The sequence below is a fragment of the Dendrobium catenatum genome, unplaced genomic scaffold (assembly GCF_001605985.2).
Source record: "Dendrobium catenatum unplaced genomic scaffold, ASM160598v2 fragScaff_scaffold_716, whole genome shotgun sequence".
Taxonomy (NCBI): Eukaryota; Viridiplantae; Streptophyta; class Magnoliopsida; order Asparagales; family Orchidaceae; genus Dendrobium; species Dendrobium catenatum.
This window is the reverse complement of record NW_021319178.1, coordinates 3,172,076-3,192,700: the sequence shown is the minus strand read 5'-3', so window position 1 is coordinate 3,192,700 and position 20,625 is coordinate 3,172,076. Positions and strand designations below refer to the sequence as shown.

At 35.3% G+C, this 20,625-nt stretch overlaps 1 protein-coding gene across 1 annotated transcript in view; it reads right to left on the bottom strand.

Moving 5' to 3' along the window:
* Positions 1-20,392, bottom strand: part of LOC110096816 — a 22,763-nt gene extending 2,371 nt beyond the window's left edge. Inside the window, exons 1-4 of the mRNA XM_028695931.1 lie at positions 20,016-20,392; positions 19,855-19,930; positions 1,242-1,392; positions 980-1,118 (exon numbers count right to left, since the gene is read on the bottom strand). Of these exons, the coding sequence (XP_028551764.1) occupies positions 980-1,118; positions 1,242-1,392; positions 19,855-19,930; positions 20,016-20,034 (385 nt within the window). The 5' untranslated portion in view covers positions 20,035-20,392. The remainder of the gene's footprint in view (positions 1-979; positions 1,119-1,241; positions 1,393-19,854; positions 19,931-20,015) is intronic.
* Between the last annotated feature and the right edge of the window lie 233 nt (positions 20,393-20,625).

The following is a 20,625-nucleotide window of genomic DNA, read 5'->3' as shown; positions in this document are numbered from 1 at the left end:
CGATATTTAGTTTTAATTTGAAAAAGTTTAATCATATTTAATAAAATATGATATTTATTGATTTAGAGAAATCAAATGCAAATAGATATTATTTTCAACTTAGTCACACATATTTTTACAAATCATATTTTATAAATATAACTAAAATAATTTTTTTAAATTAAAACTTTTTTTTACTAAAGAAATGTTTAATAAAATATTAAAAAGATATAATTACTTGAAAATTATATTAATTAAATGTTTAATTAAGAAGATAACTAAAATATTCTAATATTTAACATCATTAACTTCAACATTGGGTGTTAGGACCAAAAAGGTCTCATTTTAAAGAGTTGAAGGACCAAATTGGTCCCTTAAAAAAGTTGGGGACCATTTTGATCCCTCACAAAGAATTGGAGGACCATTTTGATCTTTTTTTAAAACTAAAATAAATGCACAATAGTTGTGAATAGCACTGATACCTAATAGCATTGATCTTAACAATGCTAACATCTAAATAACACTTAAGAATTGTTTAAGGCTGGAATTATATATTATTTAGTGTCAATGTTATTATGATGCCAGTGTTATTAGATGTATGCATTATCTATCAAATACACAAATACTGACTTCGGTTTAATGTTACTGTATTTAAAGATGTCAGCATTTTCAATATTGTAAAGAGTGAAATATTGAGATGTTTGGACATCTCAAGACCTCGGTCAATTTTAAACAACAGCTAGACGTTATTGAACTAAAGCATAATAGTCATTTTTAAATATGTAATTTAGAGATGTCAGTAAACCAAACAGCTAGCACCTTTCAATAACAGGACATATATTGAGATGACAGTCAACCAAACCACTCCTATAAATTAAGAAACATCTTAAGCCATACGAGCTAAAGTTATTTAAAAAGTGAAAAGAAAACATATGTTGACAAAAAAATAAATTTTTCAATATAACGAAGAAAATAGAACAAATAATCAAGAATCTCTCACCCCATACACCATTTTCTTTATAATAAGATGCCAAAGCAGAATTTCTTATCCATACACGAACTACACAGTAAGTACATTTCTGATCATTTTCTGGTGCCAGTATGTAAAAATTGAAATGGTCAGTGTACACAACAGCAACCTGCAAAGCATAAAAAATCTTGAAAACTTGATGAAGCTAGTAACCTCAATAATCAGAAGCTGGTAAATTGCAAGCTACCAAAACAGTGCTTTATAAAGAAGTAACAAGAAAGGGAAAATTCACCATCCCAGACTGCTGTAAAAAAGACAAAAACTGTCCCCACTCTCTCATATGATGATAATTTTGAGGTTCTGGGAACAACTTAAATTGTTGTAACCTATTCCACTGGAATACAGAGCGAGGTTTATATTTGACAATCTTCCAATATGTTGGGCTGTAATAAAAGATAAAATATCAGAAAACACAACTATTGCAACCACTTAATCAATATTAAAACCAAAAACAGTATATCCATATTCAACATCCAAGATATTTCAAGTGATTTCTACATTTATTGCCGTTAGTTTGCTACAAAATTAAATAACTGTAGTTGTATCCTGTCTCAACATTTTGGTTATTTTATGATATTCAGTTCATCACTTGTAACATCCTCAGCTATTCATTATAAATAGCTAGGATGATTAATTTTCTGTAGTGTAGAAAACGATGATTGTTTTTAAGTTAGATTTAATCGTTTCTTCTTGATTCCTTGTCTTAAGTAAATATTGAGGAATTTTGTCCTCTTATTTCTTAAATAAGAGCATCTTCTTGATCAGAGTATTAACATCAAGGTTGACCTTGCAATGGTGACAGCAAAGATCAAGATTCATAAGTTCATAGGGCCCAGCAATTTTATTCCAATGCAAATCAAGATGAAAGTATTGCTGGTTAATCAAAGTTTAGAACGTGTAATCTAAGGGAAATTCATACATAATTTTTACACATTTTTACCCTGCTTTATTTTTCACATTTATGGTAAGTATTACATGAAAAGATTGGAGTAACTCCTGTGGCAGATAAGATTAGAGAGAGTCGTCTTAGATGGTTTGATCACATAAAGCGCCGGCCTTCCGATGACCCAATTAGGAGAGTAAATATTTTATATCCGACCTATGTTACGAAAGGTATAGGTGGACCTACATATACTTGGTTTGAAAGTATTTGAAATGACATTTTTATTAGAGTTAAATGAGAATTTGACTCTAAATAGAAAATAATGGAGAAAAAATATTCATGTAACCAACTCCACGTAGTGGGATAAAGGATTGATGTGTTTATCTTGATGTTGTTATTATAATTACTCTAATTCATAATTTTATTACACTAATGCAATAATTTGAATTTATGTAGGGTGAGTGTTATTTTTGTAGATTTCGAGTGCATGACGTGCAAAATGAGCAAATCATAGTTGTTCGAGCATCATACAGCAAAATTGGCACAACCAAGGACCTCAAGAGCCCACGCACGCAACTTGGCTATTCGGTGCAAGCATCTAGGCGGGAAATCAGATATTTTTGAGCCAAAAAATAAAGAACAAGATGCCTAGGCACCCAGACCTAGCGCCTAAGTATCTAGCCATACCTTTTGGAAGCATTATGTCGCACAAAGTGAAATTTTTGGATTACAAAAATAGAGAGAGCTCGGCTCCTAGACGTCTAAACTCGGCACCTAGGTGCCAGATTTGATCCCTATTTTAACCAGATTTGGAGCCAAAAATTACCAATTGGAGTGTGGATTTTTATAAGTATTTAGGCTATATGCTTTTAGGGATTCAAAGGGGTTTTTTCAAGCTTTTCTTGAGACTTTTTCCAGCCTTGAGGGGGAGGTCCTGGAGGAGTGGATGACAGCAGCTAAGATAAAGAAGTGGAGGATTTCAATAGCACAAAGTGAGAGCCCAAACCATTTTGTTTTTTTCTTATCCCTGTTTATATTTTTGCTTGAAATCATATGTTTTGGAGCTTTCTATCAATCTTGTATGAACTAAACTCTCTTTCTAGGAGTTGAATGTACTCAGTTGTACTTCTATATATTGTGTTGAATTCAATCAGTGCAGTTTGTGTGCTTCAATAATAGTACTACCTATTACATCATTTGTTGTATCTCACTTTTAATTTTATGGCCACCGGTTCGAAGTTTGGGAGGTCCGTTCGAAATCGAAAGATGGAGAATGAACTCATCATGGGTGACATCACATCAGAATCTAGAATAGAAATATCTATATTATACTTGTGTAATCTGATTGATCTCGTGCATCATATCAAAAAACCTATATGTATTAAATCTATCATCAAGAGATAGGGGTTTTTTTTAAGATGTTGTGTAAAGAGGTTAGTGAAGAAATTGTTTAGAGAGAAATTTAAATTCTATTCCTTGTAATCATTACATATATATACATTCTAGGAGAATAAACAGAAAAAGGAAAGATATTTAATCTAATTAATTATACTAATCATATCCTACGGATCTCCAACTGCAGCCCTCGAATTAGTGCCCATAGATCTCCAACTGCATCCCTCAAATTGCTGCCCACGGATCTCCACCTATAGCCCTCGAATTGCGGCCTACGGATTGCTTACGTGGCCTCCCCTTGGTTGTGTGATTCAACACTCCCACTCAAGCTGGGTTGTACAGGTTGTACAATCCTAACTTGCAAATAAACTTATCAAGTAGAGAGCCAGGTGGTGCTTCTGTTAGAACATCGGCAAGTTGTTTATGAGTTGGGGTATTTACTACTTCAATTTCTGATTTCTCTATTTTCTCATATATAAAGTGTCTATTAACATGTTTTGTTCTTTTATGATGTACTGGATCCCTGGCCAAACTAATTGCAACTTGATTGTCACATTTCAACTTTATCATGCCATCAATATTTATTCTCATTTCAATCAATACTTGTTTGATCCAAATACCTTCATAAATAGTAATTACTAATGTTCTCAGTTCAAATTCTGCACTGCTTCTGGAAACAATAGATTGTTTCTTGCTCCTCCATAACACTAGGTTCCCCACAAATAAATAATATCATGTGGTCGATCAACTGTCAACCTGGCTTCCTGCCCAATTTGATCAGAATAAAGAATCAATTTCATATCTTCATTCTTCTTGAATAATAAACCTTTTCCAGAAGGGTTCTTGAGATGTCTCAAGATTTGATATACCACCTCCATGTGCTCCTGCATAGGATTACTCATATATTGGCTTACCATACTCACAGCAAACCCAATATCTGGACAGGTGTGGGAGAGGAATATAAGCTTTCCTACAATATGTTGAAATCTTCCTTTGTCTACTGGAACTCCCTCCATTTTTATCCCAAGATTCTTCTTGGAGACTGCTTTAATCCATACAAGGATTTCAACAGTTTACACATTTTAACCCTTCCATAAGACTTCTGAATCACCATTGGAATCTCTATGTAAACTCTTCTTTCATATTCCCATTTAAGAATGTATTTTTGATATCTAGTTGATGTAGGGGCCAATCTAAATTTATTGCTAAGGAAAAAAAATACTGATAGTGTTAAGCTTTGCAATAGGAGCAAAAGTTTCGTAATATAGTTTATTCCATAAGACTGAGTGAATCCTCTTGTAACCAGTCTAGCTTTGATGAATCCTAAGTTCTAGAAGGCTAAATAGGAGAACACTTGGAAAAAAAATAAAACACTTTCTTCAATAAAACATAAACCAACTCAACCAGAAAGAAACTTGATAGGAATAAGTTATAGGAAAACAATAAGGAAACTAAACAAACTAAAACATAAACTTCCCTTAAAACAACCTAAAAAAGTTACCTCACATGCAAATCTAAAAATTAGAGATTGGTGCTCAAGGAAAGATCAAACCTGTTCACCACAACAATCTTGTTCCAACACAGGTCGACACTCCTTCGGTAAATACCAACAAACCAACTCAACAACAAACCACACTCTTTATATTTGGAGAAGAAGGATACAAGTGGAAGGGAAACTGTGGAGAGTTGAAATAGATAGAAGACCAGAAGAAGAAATAGGTGTAGGAAATGAAAACTCTCAAGCTTAGGAAGAAAACCCTTAGGTTTCAATTAGATTTCAGCTAGAAAAACCTCCTTTCCTGCAGCAAACAGCCCCAATATATAGGAAAAAGCACCCAACAGTCCCATAAATGAGCCACCCCAATTAATCAATAGGAGCCAACACAAAACTTGGAAACAGCACAAAGGAAGGGGAATGGACAGCTGCAAGAATTCCAAACAGCAAAAATAAATTGCCAGCTGCATGGGAAATAGCAGTAATTCCAACCAGCAAAAGACAAATGGTAATAAGCATGGAACACCAAGCAACCACGAGGAAAGGAATGAAATGGGCCAAGCCTATTAAGGAAATTTCACCCCCAAAAATAAATGTCCACTAAACCAATAAAGAAACAAGAGAACAAGATCAAGAATGGAAAACAAAGGAGAGAAATTACCAAAGAGCACTAAACCTATGCATGATCACCAATTGTTTTCCATCATAGGGCACATAAAAAACATAGACAAAAAATTACATAAAGTCCAAAACAAATATAAAATGATAATCTTTGACTGCATCAATTCTCCCTTGGCGGAAGAATCTCATATCCTGATGTGAACGTCTCAGTAACACGCTGATAAATATCAGGACGACGACTCTGTAATTCCTCTGCTTCAATCCAAGTGCAGTCAGTTAATGGATGTCCATTCCATTTAACCAGGAACCGTTTGTGCACTCCACGCCTTGTCTGGGTAGTTCTAATGTCCAAAACATCTTCAATATGATCATCTTTGATCTCAGTTGGAAAGGTAAGGGGCAAGAAGGTCACTAGACCCACTGAATCAGTTAATTCTCCTTCATATGTAGAAAGGTTAGCAACATTAAACACAAGTGAAGTTCTAATAGGAGGTGGAAGATCCAGCAAGTAAGCATTTGTTCCCAATCTTAGTAGAATTCGAAAAGGGCCAAATTTCTTACAACTTAGTTTGCCAAATGTTCCAATGGGAATACGCTGTCGTCAAAAATAAGCCATAACTAAGTTTCCCTCTTGAAAATAACACTCTTCGGTGTTTGTCAGCAATAGTTTTGCATTTAGTATTTGTCATACGTAGTTTTTCTAGGACCTGATGTTGGACCGATTGAATATGATCAACAATTTCTGTAGCTTTGGCACTGATTTTTCCAGGCATGGATATTGAAGTTCAGTCTAAAATGTGGGAAAAAAGTTGGCCATAAATAATTTCAAATGGTATTTTTCCAGTAGTTCGGTTAAGGGAATTGTGATTAGCAAATTCGTCCTGGGGTAAAATCAAATCCCATTAAGAAGGTCTTTCTCCAGCAAGACACCTAAGCAAATTTTCTAACTTTTGTTTACTACTTCAGTTTGTTCATCTATTTGTGGATGATAAGCGCTACTGAACTGAAGAGTAGTTCTTAATTTTGACCAAAGTGTTCTCCAAAAATGGCTTAAGAACCTAATATCCCTATCAGAGGTTAAAGTTCTAGGTATGCCATATAGTCTCACAATTTCTTTAAAAAATAAATCAGCGACATGAGATAATAAAAAATAAAGAAAAAATAATAATCAAAATAATCAGGCGGATTGGCAACAAATGATTATGCAACAAATGGCTAACCTACAACAACAAATGGAAACAATGGCTAATACTCTGGCGGGTCTAAATTTAAACAATGCTCATGCACAAAACAATGAAAACGAAGATGAAGCACCACGAAATCAAAATAGAAACAATAGGCATTGTGATCATGGGATTAAAACTGACGTAAGTGAATTTGAAGGCAAACTACAACCTGAACAATTCCTTGAATGGGTCGAAAAAATGAATCAATTTTTTGAATGGAAAGAAATCCCTTAAAACAAGAAAAGTTTGCTAGCTTAAAACTAACAGATCATGTATTAACCTGGTAGAAAAATCTTCAAAATAACATAATAAGGAGAGGAAAAGAGAAAATTCAAACATGGGAAAGAATGAAAGAAAAAATGCAAGAAAAATTCTTTCCTTCTGACCATTCCCAAACTCTATTTCAAGAATACAATAACATTCGCCAAGGAAATCAATCAATAGAAGAATACACTAAAAATTTCTACAAACTTCAATCGTGAAATGACTTAAATAAATCTGAAGAATGAACCATAACACAATACATCAATGGATTAAAGTGCTCCATCCAAGATCAATTGAATTTGCATCATGTGATCAAACTCGATGAAGCTTATTGTATGGCTTTGAAGATTGAAAAACAACAACAAAGAAACAGCAATAAAATGATGGATTCAACCAAGCTTAGACAATCTGTTGGAAGTAAAGTTCAAACTTCACATCAACTATTGGATCAACTTCTTCAAATCCAAATCCATGAACGAAACCAAATGAAACTCAAGCAATTGAAAAAGGAAAAGGAGTGATAGGACCAAAACCTATTGGACCATGTTATAAATGTAGTTTGTATGGTCATCTGTCTGCAGCCTGTAGAAAAAATTACCCACCTAGAGCCAACTATATTGAACAAGAAGAAAGCCATGAAAACTCAGAAAAGGATAAGTCTGAAGAAGAAAATGAGGAAGAAATGGAATCAATTGAGGTTGAAGGTGACCAAGGAGATCATTATTTGGTTATCTGTAGGGTTGGAACCACCAAATCAGATGTCGGAGAAAAATGGCTTAGGAGAAATATTTTTCGAACAACATGTACGTTAAAAGAAAAATTGTGTACCCTCATAATAGATAGTGGTAGTTCTGAAAATTTCGTACCACAATTCTTGGTGGATAAACTGAAATTAAAATCAAAATCCCTCGTCAAGTCTTACAAAATATCATGGTTTAAGGAAGGTGGAGAGGTACCAATCAATCAGTAATGCCTTGTCAGCCTTTCAATTGAAAAATTTTATAAATACCAAATATTATGTGACATCATGCCTCTCGAAGTATGTCATATTTTAATAGATCGACCTTGGCAATATGATCATAAAATTATTCACAATAGAAAGAAAAACACTTACACCTTGACCCAAGGAAATAAGGAATTCACCCTATATCCCTAAAAGAAAATTTATGACCCTCCCACAAAATCTATCCAAACAACTTCAAAGTCACCCAATCCTGAATTGCTTCTCAATACAAATGAACTCAAAGACACTGATGTGATTTATCTTGTGGTAGGAAAAGAAACTGAAGTAAACAAAAAAAATCCAAAAGAAATTCAACCTCTGATTAAGAAATTTAAAGATATAACTCCTGAAGAACTACCTGATTCCTTGCCTCTCTAAAAGATATCCAACACTATATTGATCTTGTACCCGGAGGAAATTTGCCTCACCTTCCTTACTATCGTATGAGTCCTACTGAACATGAAGAACTCCGCAAACAAGTGACTGAACTCTTAACTAAATGATTAATCAGAGAAAGCATGAGTCCATATGCAGTCCTAGCCCTGCTTACCCCAAAAAAGATGGAACTTGGAGGATGCGTGTTGACAGACGAGCTATAAATAAGATAATCATCAAGTATAGGTTTCCAATCCCAAGACTTGGCGATATGCTAGATATGCTTAGTGGTTCCAAAATTTTCTTCAAGATTGACTTGAGAAGTGGATATCACCAAATCCGAATACGACCCGGTGATGAGTGGAAAATAGCCTTTAAAACTAAGGAATGACTCTACGAATGGCTAGTTATGTCCTACGAATGGCTAGTTATGTCCTTTGGACTATCAATTGCTCCTAGTACATTTATGCGAACCATGAATCATACCCTACCTCCCTTTATTGGAAAATTTAGCACTTGTCCCAATGATCATCTTGAACATGTGAGACACGTCCTTCAAACTTTAAGAGAACAATGCTTATACATCAACTTAAAAAAGTGCTCTTTCATGACTCCTAGTTTGACTTTCCTTGGACATATTGTCTTCATTGATGGTATTAAAGTGAACCTCATTAAAATTGAAGCAATCCAAAGCTGGCCGACTCCAAAAACCATTAGTGAAGTTAAAGGATTTCATGGATTAGCCTCTTTTTACCAAAGATTCATGAAAAATTTCAATACTTTAAATCATACCATACCTCCCTTTATTGGAAAATTTAGCACTTGTCCCAATGATCATCTTGAACATGTGAGACGCGTCCTTCAAACTTTAAGAGAACAATGCTTATACATCAACATAAAAAAGTGCTCTTTCATGCTCCTAGTTCGACTTTCCTTGGATATATTGTCTTCAATGATGGTATTAAAATGGACCCCATTAAAATTGAAGCAATTCAAAGCTGGCTGACTATGAAAACCATTAGTGAAGTTAAATGATTTCATGGATTAGCCTCTTTTTACCGAAGATTCATGAAAATTTTCAGTACTTTGATATCAACCATCACTGACTGTCTTAAAAAAAGGAACTTTTAGGTGGGCTGAAGAAACATTTCATTTGGTTAAGACAAAAATGAGCCAAGCACCTGTTCTTAGGTTACCTGATTTTGAAAAGATGTTTAAAGTAGATTGTGATGCATCCCATATAGGCATAAGAGCTATCCTTAGTCAAGAGGGTCGACCTATTGCTTTCTTTAGTGAAAAACTCAATGAAACCCGATCCCAATATTCTACTTACGATGTTGAGTTTTATGCAATTGTTCAGGCCCTAAAATTCTAGAGATGTTATCTTATTCAAAGAGAATTTATGCTAAACTCTGGTCATGAAGCTCTACATTACTTAGGAACTCAAAATAATTTGAATTGAATACATACTAAATGAACATCTTTCTTGCAAGAATATACATTTCATCTAAAACACAAAGCTGTAATTTTAAATAAAGTTGTTGATGCCTTAAGCAGACGAGCCCAATTATTGGTAAGTATCCACCCAATTGTACTTTTCCCTTGAATCTTTAAAAGATAGCTATGCCATTGACCAAAGAGGATACTGATATGCTAAATCTGGATTTCACTAAATAACTTGCAAAAGCTGTATTCATGCAAGGTAACAATAAATCACCGGGTTTAGATGGCATTACTATGTCTTTTTTCAAGTTTTATTGGAAAATTGCGGAGGATGAAACATGGAAAGCTATTGATGATTTCTTTAAAACTGGTGTCATGTTTAACGAATGGAAGGATACACTTCTTATTCTTATACCCAAGATTAAGAAGCTAATTTTACCTTCTAACTATAGACCTATTAGCTTGTGCCAGTCTACTTATAAGTTAGTGGCTACTATGATTTTGAATAGAATGAAGGGCTACATTGCTAATTGTATTACTGAAGAACAAGCTGTTTTCTTCATGGTAGATCTATATCTGATCATTGTCTCTTAGCTCAAGAAGTTATGCATAAACTTAGAATGTCCAAAAGAAAGAAGGGGTTAATGGCGGTCAAGCTTGACATGGAGCAAGCATATGATAGTATGAATTGGGGAACTTTATCTAAAGTGTTAAACATGTTTGGATTTCCAAGGAAAATGAATTCACTCATTATGGAATGTGTGAGGAATGTAAGATTCTCCTTTATTATTAATGGGAAAACCTCCAAGTGGCTTTGTGCTGAGAATGGCTTTAGACAAGGTTGTCCTTTATCTCCTTATTTGTACATTTTGTGCTCTCAACTTTTCTCCTTAGCAATGAAGCAACGAGGTCAAGGAATGGGTATTCAGATCTCACATAGAGCAAACAAGGTTAGTCATTTATTGTTTGTTGATGATGTTTTGATCTTCTCTCATGCTTCCAAAGGTCTTGCTATTAAGATGAAAAGTATTATTATGGATTTCTGTTCGTGGACTGGTTTAAGGGTTAACAATGAAAAATCTCAGATTTTATTCAGTAAAGGTATGAATAGAATGGAAATGGTAAAGGTGAAGCAAATTTTGAAGTTTAAAACAGTTGAAGAGTTTCATTACCTTGGAATCAAATTGATGTTGAGAAGACCTGTTAAAAATGATTTCAAATTCATTCTTGATTCTATTATGCTTAAATTGAACACTTGGGGTAGTAAGTGCCTTTCATTAGCTGGTAAAATGACCCTTGCCAAGACTACTCTTTTAAGTCTTCCTAATTTCTTCTCGGCACTCTTTGGTTCCTAAAAAAGTTCTCCATGAGATTGATAGGTGCTGTAGAAATTTCATATGGCATAAAAGGGATGGTAAAAAGGGAATGCACTATATTGCTTGGAAAATATTGTGCAAGCCTAAATCTCAAGGTGGATTAAATTTTCACTCTGTTGTTAGTAGAGCTGGCCCTCTTAAGGCAAGACTTACTTGGAGACTATTGAAGAATCAGAATTCCTTATTGTTTCAAAATTTAAATGCCAAATATGGAGATAGCTGGTGGCGTGGAGGCTGTAGTCATGATAAATCCAATACCTGGAAGATTCTGAATGAAGGAGCAGTACACTTAAAACCTATTTTAAGGTGGAGAGTGGCTGATGGTGCTAAAATCAATGTGCTCAAGGATATTTGGCTGCTTGATAAAAGCTTAAGTGAATGGCCTATTACAGCGAATTGTAATGATCTGGATGGGCTTAATCTCTGTTATTTTATTACAGGTCTTGGTAATTGGAATATTGAAGAATTGAGGAAGTTTTTTACTGAAGAAATTATCAATCTTATAAAGCATATACCAATCAATAAGAAGGCGAATGAAGACTTCCTGGAGGAGATCAGCTTTCCCTCTAGAAAATCAATTACAGCCCGTGCTGTTTATGCATCCAGTAAAGAGAATTATCCTGAAGAAGAAACGAGTTTCTATACTTGGTTGAGGAAGCTGAAACTTTCTGTTCGGATTGAACTATTCTGGTGGAGGATTAGTAAGAATGCCATTCCTACTAATGAGTTTTTGAAGCATAGAAAACTCATTGATGCAGATTGCTGTGTTAGAGGATGTTCTGAAAGTGAAAATCTGGAACATATAATGGTCAAGTGTAATGAATTGGAGAAAATTCTCAGACAGCTTCAGAGTTGGGGATTCTATGTTCCTATTTTTGGATCTATGGATGAATGCTTAACTGAATTGAAAATCCTCTCTACTATTGCACCTAACAGCTTAAGAATTTATTGCAATATGGTTTATCAGAACTGGAAAAACAGGAATGCAGTAAAGCATGGGAAATCTGCTAGCTCAGTGCCTGTTTCAGCGACTAATGTTCTTTATGCTGCAATTAATAATGCCAATCCTGTCATTGATAGCTGGGGTGCTAATCTCCCTCGGGAGTTCCAAAATTCTTGGCACCCTCCACCGCAAGACTGGATTAAAATCAATGTGGATGCATCTCTTATGTCTTCTTATATGGCTGGAATAGGAGCTTGTTTCAGAGATATAAAGGTAGGCTGTTGATAGCCTTTGGTGAAAAACGAACACATTGGGATATTGCACATCTGGAAATGGAAGCTATTATGATTCTTAGAAGATTCATTCAACCATGGATGCTTGAGTATAAAGGAGTAATAATTGAAGGAGATAACATCAATGTTATCAAATTCATCAAAGATTCTTTGAACAAGAACAAATGGCAAAAGTCTGATCGGGTTGAGGAGGATTTCATGTTCTTGACCGACTTCAATAAGGTGATTCTTCATCATGTTCATAGAGATTGTAATAAGGTAGCCGATTATTGTGCTACTTTAGCTTTAGATACTAACTTTTTCTTTGATAGTTCTTCATTTGCTAGCATTCCTTCTTCTCTTTGTTTTCTCTTAAAGAAGGAATGTGAGCCTTTTGCTTTAGTTGTACCTTGTTTTTCTTTGTTCTTCCTTAATTGCAAAATGCATTTCTCAAAAAAAAAAAAAAAAAAAGCTATGCCATTGGCCCAGATTTCAAAACTATTTGGGAATCATGTTGTACTTCTTGAAATGACTCTCCTGCTCAATTTATCATTCAACAGGGATTTCTGTTTAAGGGAACTAGGCTTTGTATTACCCAAAGCTCTTTATATGAAAAGTTCATCCAAGAGCTTCATGGTGGAGGATAAGGAGGGCATTTTGGGCAAGGAAACACTACAGCTTTAGTTGAAGAACGATATTTTTAGCCACACATGCGAAAAAATATAATGATGTTTGTAAAACAATGTAAAATCTGTTAAGAATTCGAAGGAAACACTCAAAACACTGGTTCATACACTCCACTCCAAATTCAAAACAAAACATTAGAATATATCACCATGGACTTCATTTTAGGATTACTTGTCACTGCCCGAAAGTTTGATTCTATGTTTGTTATTGTTGACTGATTTAGTAAAATAACACATTTCATTCGTTGTAAGAAAATCTCTGATACCAAATTGATGAATCCTAAGTTCTAGAAGGCCAAATATGAGGACACTTAAGAATCAAAACACTTACTTCAATAAAACATAAACCAAATCAAACAGAAAGAAATTTAATAGGAAACAGTTATAAGAAAACAATAAGGAAACTTTGCAATAAACAAACTAAAACATAAACTTCCCTCGGAACAACCTAAAAAGGTCACCTCACATGCAAATCTAAAAATTAGAGATTAGTACTCAAGGAAAATTCAAACCATAGGTTCACCACAGCAATCTTGTTCCAACACAAGTCGGCACTCCTCCTGCAAATACTAACAAACCAACTCAACAACACACCACACTCTTTATAATTGGAGAAGAATGATACAAGTGGAAGGGAAACCATGAAGAGTTGAAATAGATAGATGATTGGAAGAAGAAATAGGTGTAGGAAAAGAAAGCTCTCAAGCTTAGGAAGAAAACCCTCAGGTTTCAATCAGATTTCAACCAAAAAAAAAACCTCCTTTACTGCAGCAAACAACCCCCATATAGGAGGAAAAAGGATCCAACAGCCCCATAAATGAGCCACCCCAATTAGCCAATAGGAGTATACACAAAACTTGGAAACAGCACATAGGAAGGGGAATGGACAAATACAGGAATTTCAAACAGCAAAAATAAACTGCCATCTGCATGGGAAATAGCAGGAATTCCAACTAGTAAAAGACAAACGGTAATAAGCATGGAAAACCAAGCAACCAAGAGGAAGGGAATGAAATAGGCCAAGCCCATTAAGGAAATTTCAACACAAACATAAATGTCCACTAAGCCAATAAAGAAACAAGAGAACAAGATCAAGAATGGAAAAGGAAAACAAATGAGAGAAATTACCAAAGAGCACCAAACCCAAGCATGATCACTGGTTGTTTTCCATCATAGAGCGCATAAAAAACATAAACCAAAAATTACAAAAAGTCCAAAACATAAATAAAATACAAAATATAAAATGACAATCCTTGACTGCATCAAGCTTTCAGTCTCTCAACACTACCATCCACCTTATGATTTACTGTGAACACCTATTTGCAAGTCACAACATTCTTTCCTGGTGGGAGATTCGTAATCACCCGTGTCTGATTTTTTTTCAATGCCATAATTTCTTCTTTAACAGTCTATCTCCATCCTGGGTGATTCAAAGCTTCCTTGTACATAATCCAACTTGGAAAGAAAGACTTGATAAGTGTATAATCATCTGCTATAGGAGAGAAAGTTTTCCATGCTTGGTGCATGATTCTTTCTGGTCATTTAATGACCATATCTATTTTTGAACTTCCTCATTTTTCTCCTCTATATGAATTTCTACAATTGCAAGATCCATTGAAGTAGAGTTGACAGATGTAAGATGTATCTCACTACTCGGTATATGCTGATTTTTCTTTCTTTTTCTTTAGTATACATATTGTTTTTCCTTAATTGTTGCTCTTTGCAGGGATTGATTAGGACTTATGAGTGGATGTAATAGGTCTGAAGGTGGAGTTTGAGATATAGGAGATATACCTTAGGAAATACTCATTGTTAAATTTTTTGTGATATTTGTTGATTTTGATTGGACTCTGTTTGGATGTATAATAAGGAATTCCACTCCTGAGTTTAAAATTCTCCTACACTCTCCCTGTGAATTTCCAAACTAATGAAGTATGGGTTGTTTTCAAAATCCATGGTTTCAAATACTTTTCTAGAAATAAGGCAAAAGCATTTGTAACCTCTTTTTTCGGGGAATAGCTAATAAAGATGCATTTTTTTAACTTGGGTCAAGATTACTTCTATCTTGTGGACAGATATGAATAAAGTCAGAGCACACAAAAATTTTAGGTGAAAGATTTGATGATATGAACCGGGTATGAGGATAAGTTTTGAGTAGTTTGTCTAGGTGTTTCAAATTTTAGTATCTGAATAGGCAACCTATTTATTAGGTATGCAACAGTAAAAATGACTTCTCCCATAATATTTTAATACTTTTGTGAATAGCAGAATAGATCTGACGACTTTCAAAAGTTGCTTATTTTTCCTCTCAACTACCCCATTTTGTTGAGGCGTATATGCATATGAACTTACTTGAATTATCCCTTGGGATAGGTATTCTCTCATGATAGAATAGAAGTACTCTCTCCTATTGTTTGATTTTAAGATTTAAATTTTTGTATCAAACTGGTTTTGAATTATAAGTTGAAATGATTTGAATATCCTTTCTACTTTAGATTTTTTCTTTATTAAATAAACTCAAATGAGTCTAGTATGATCAAGGTTTAAAATTGCGTAAATAAGCTTCGAGGCGTTTTTCGTTCGTGAGGCGAGGTGTAAGCCTCGAGGCGGTGCGAGGCATAAGCATCACCAACGAAGAATTGCGTAAATCAGAATTTAAGGGTTTTAGCAAGTAAATAATAGTAAGATTCTATTATACAATAAAAACATCTAAATGACAAGTAAAATCAGGGGAAAGTAAGAAAATGGATACAATAAAATCATATCCCAAAGTATAAAATCACAAAATATTAGTCTATCAAAACTCTCAAAGTACAATTAAGAAAGAACATATATAATCCAATCATGTCCCATCACTAAATGGGTCTTCAAGGGAATCTTCTTCTCCAAATATATCTATGAATGTCATATCTTCATTATCTTCAATATGACTCACTTTTCTCTTTTTTGTTCAATAAAAATGATCATTATCATGTTACTTGGCCACTTGATATAAATATAATGTAATAGCATATAAGAAGTTGTGAAATACCTTTATTTGGTTGTTTTGCTGCAGTGCTAGGGGATGTGTGGTGTGCAACTAATGGATGTGCCCACTTGATCTGTTTCGCCCCTCAAAACATCCACACTTAGATCCTCTAGTTGCAAGTCTGATAATGGCAAATCTGTCTCATCATCTATGAACCACTCATTATCAGATGCCACATCATCACACATCAAAAGATCCTCATCATCCCTCAACCCCTTGTTCCTCAACCTCTTTTCTCTCAACCTCTTGTTGTGCATAATATACACAAGAGAGTTCATTCTGAGTGTTGAAAGTTGATTTCTTCTCTTTGTTAGCACTTGAATATATGTACTCCAGTTTCGCTCACACCCAGAAGAGAAACAAGTGAGGCTCAAAACTCTAACAACAAAACTCTATAACTCAGGGGTGGAATCACCAAATTGGATCCAGCATTCAATTATTTTCAAGAAAAAAAAATGATAATCATAACATATTAAAGTGTTTTGCATTTACAAAAATAAGTATACCTGGGGAATGTTTGGCAATAGTTGATTTTGCTGCTTGCAGATCAAAAAATCTATCATTATTCCGAAATAGAATAAATTGTAAATATATAAGCTCCCTAACAGTCTGGTCTAGTATTAGTCGTTCCATGCAATGATAAAAGCCAAGCTTCACCTCCAGGTTTGTGGATTTCCTCTCTGAATATTGAAATTGAGAATTGACATAATGCACTGCTGCATGTAGATGATAGTGTAACTATACCTCCCACCGAGCATCATTGATATCTCAAATCTCTCTATAACTTGACTCCTCTCCTCTCAAGTTATGTGCAATCAACTCCTTCGCCTCATCCATAGCATTATAAATAAAACTCAAGGCTGATTTCTTCTCGGCATCCACTAAATGTAGAACTTGTACCAAGGGTCTCGTGCTCAATATAACATAGGTCATAGTAGCCCAAAATTTATCACTTAAAATTAGCCTTCGTATTTCCTTCCCCTCAATTTTACTCCCCCATGCAGAATTAAGCCATTATGTTGATGTAAACATTGCTTCAAGAGGTTGTCTCACATCTAACAGGCTCTGCAGTGTCAAATAAGATGTGGCAAACCTGTAGAATAAATTTGCATTATGAATTGAAAATGATTTGCAATGAACAAATGTAATAACAAACCTAATGGTTGCAAGGCGAATGATTTCTTTATTTGAAAACTTTCTCATTAGGCTAAGACCTATGAGTGGTTGTACATAAACTTTGTGATCTTCTTCGCCGTTGAAAGAGCGCTCTTGTGTTGAGGTAAATCACCAAGTTCCTCCAATATGAGATCGATACAATGTGCTGCGCAGGAGGTCTAATACAGGTGTTTCCTCTTCTCCATCAATATCTGACTAGCTACTTTGTGTGCATTGGCATTGTCAGCCACCACCTGAACAACCAATTGCTCCCAATCTCCTCAACAATCTCATCTAGTAAATTGAAAATGAATTCAGTAATTTTAGCCTCATCTGAAGCTTCAACTGATCGTAAAAATATAGTGTCGTAGGGATTGTTGACAAAAATATTAATCAAGCTCCTTCTCTACATGTCAGACCACCCATCTGACATACTGGTAACACCAGTCTCAATCCGTGTCCTTTTAATCTCATCAATGCTATGCTCTGTGTTCTGCAGCTCCTTCAAAATCCATGTTCGCAACTCATACATGGAAGGTGTCTTCAACCCTCTCCCATACAACCCTACAGACCGCAGCATATTGAAGTAGGCCGGCAATGTCGCAACATTAAATGGTATGGCATTCTCAAAAAAAATCTGTCAATATCCATGCAAACCTGCCGTCGACCCTCTCTAGTACCAGCCGCAGGCATCATCTGTGTTTGTCCTCTATCCTCTCCTGGAGTAGTCATGTACTGGTCCATAGGACCCCGTGCACCTCTATTATGTATAGTGGAGGAAGAGCCCTTTCCACTCTCGCTCCCAAAGTAAGCACCATGTTCGACTCTTTCATCAAATTGCTCCTGTTGTAAATGTTTGGCCGTCGTACTCTTTTTTATATAAGCCATAATTTCCTACTTCACGTTATCCGGAACATTCGCATAATGTGCTACATTCTTATGTGAGCCGAATAAGTGCTCATTCATGCGAGTTACTCCTCACTTCACCGCCTTATCACAAAAATTGTATTTAAAATACACTTATGTCTTCTCGCCGCCTTCTACATCAACTTGGACACTGTATTTCCAAGAAGGGTAATGCCGCAATGACATATTTGTCTTTTCCTTACCCCTAACCATGTTTCCTAATACACAAATGCGAAAACATACAAAACATCTCAAAAAATAGAAAATCCTAGATTTTCTATAACTTGAAAAAACTTTCCTTGAACTAAAAAAATACCTAAAACCAATAATGGAGTGCTTGTAGAGGGCGGCCGGACCCTTCTTGCTCACCGGAGTGAGGTGGCGCCAGTGGGAGAGGCGGCAGAAAGCCAACCCGAGCGAAGCCGAGCGGGACGTTCGCGAACAGAAGAGGCTTGCGGGAGATTTTCTTTCAGGTAGGCTTAGAACCGAATGGAAGAACAGAAAAAAGACCTAATTTTAAGTAGGAGGGACCGGGTTTGAAGAGGCGTGCACCTCACCTCTAATTGCGCAATAGCGCCTTAGAGGCGCGCGCCTCTTAGCCTATGAGGCATAAGCCTCACATGAACCCAAAATTGTTTGGGCAATGAGGCGTTTGGGGGCTGAATTGCACAAAGGCGCGCCGCCTCTAATTGCGCAATTTTAAACTATGAGTATGATCATCAATAAATATCACAAATCATCTTGCTCCACATTCATTTTTAACCCTTGAGGGTCCCCAAATATCACTATGGATCAAGGCAAAGGGTTTAGAAGGTTGGTAAGGAACAATTGGGTAAAATGATCTAGTATGTTTAGCCAATTGGCAAGTTTCACATTCGAATAAATTTGGATTTTTATTAATAAATAAATGGGGAAAAACTTTTCAAGATACATGAAATTTGGATGACCTAATCTATAATGCCACATGATAATCTATTTATCTTGATTGACTTTAAAATGACTCTCAACAAACTGACATACAATAGGATGATTCTTAGGTGGAGGATTCTTAGGAGCAGCAATTAAGGTTTGTATGGATTTGGGTGTCTTGATGTAATATAGCCCAAAACACATCTCAGCACTGTCAATCTTCTTCTCCGAATCCAACTTCTGAAAAATACATACATTATTGGAGAAAATTGTTAAACAACTACTATCACAAGTCAATTTACTAATAATGACTCTAGCAATATAAATTAGCTAAACTTTATTAGAGTTGAAGGCACAGAGAAAGCTTTCCAAGTTGAAGATTTGTTGTTCAATGTTAATTTCGAATCAAGGAGGAGAAGTGTTAGTTCGCTTCAAAATGGACTAGCTTGTTGAGTTTTAACCTGCCTCTAACATTTGGTTACTTCAGTTATATTCAGTTGATCACTTGTAACATCATCAGCTATCGATTATAAATGTCTGGGATGATCAGTTTTCTGTAGTGTAAAGAATGATGACTTTTCTGTTAGCAGCTGAAGTCCTTCTAGATCCCCTTGTCTTTCTTGTGTAAAAATTGAAGAAATTTGTCCTCAGAATTATCCAATGAAAGCTTCCTCGTGGTCACATTTTTTTTTACATTAATTCTGATATGTGGTTTTCTGTCTTCGTCCAAAGAGTCAAAACAGAGATTCCTCTTTCTCTTACGGATAGCATAACTAGTTAGCAAATTGCTAAAAACAGTATCACATTGCACTAAATTCAACTGCTAGAACATAAAGGAGAGAGAGAAGATTAAGGGTAACTATACATTTCCAAGGGAAGATCTTCGTAGCATCTTGTGAGGCAAATAGGCTTGTTATCTTTGATTAGCATCACATTACGGTCTACAAAAAAAAAGGCACAAGTTTTACTCAGTATTCATTCTTCCATCAAATTAAAAAGCAAAAGACATTCACCAGACACCCCTACCCTCCTTTGTTGGTTGCATTTTAAGAAGAAAACTGCTTCAAGCTTTGCCTTCAACGATCTTGAACATTAAATTGATACAAGTATACAACCCAAGGCGACAGAATGTACAGATTTCTTTCTGCAAGAAACTCCAAAAGCCAAAACTCTCTTTGCAGTACAAAACCCGATAGGAGCGGCCGAGTAGCGGAATGGAGCAACGTGCCTACTCTTCGATTTTTAAAGTATTCGACCTTATCTGCGGCTTTAAATAACAAGAGAGCCACCGACTCGCGGACCACAGCCCTGACAAAATAGAAAAGTGTAGGGTTTCATTTTCTTGTGAAGCACCACAAAAAGGGACGGTTTTCGCTTTCGTACGCACTGATAGTGCTCGCTGTAGTAACGCTCAAGTAACAGAAGTTAATTAGGCCTGCACGCCCTCCTGGAAGTTAATAGGAGTGATAAAAAAATTAACGTTAAGCCATAGATATTCATAAATATTCCCCACCTGTCTGAATTAATTGCATTTAATTATTAATTAGGTTTATCATTTTTTCCACTCTTAGGCTTTGTTTATTTTTTTGGAAGTTTTACAAACATACCACTTTCTTTCATGATATTTACGTATGCA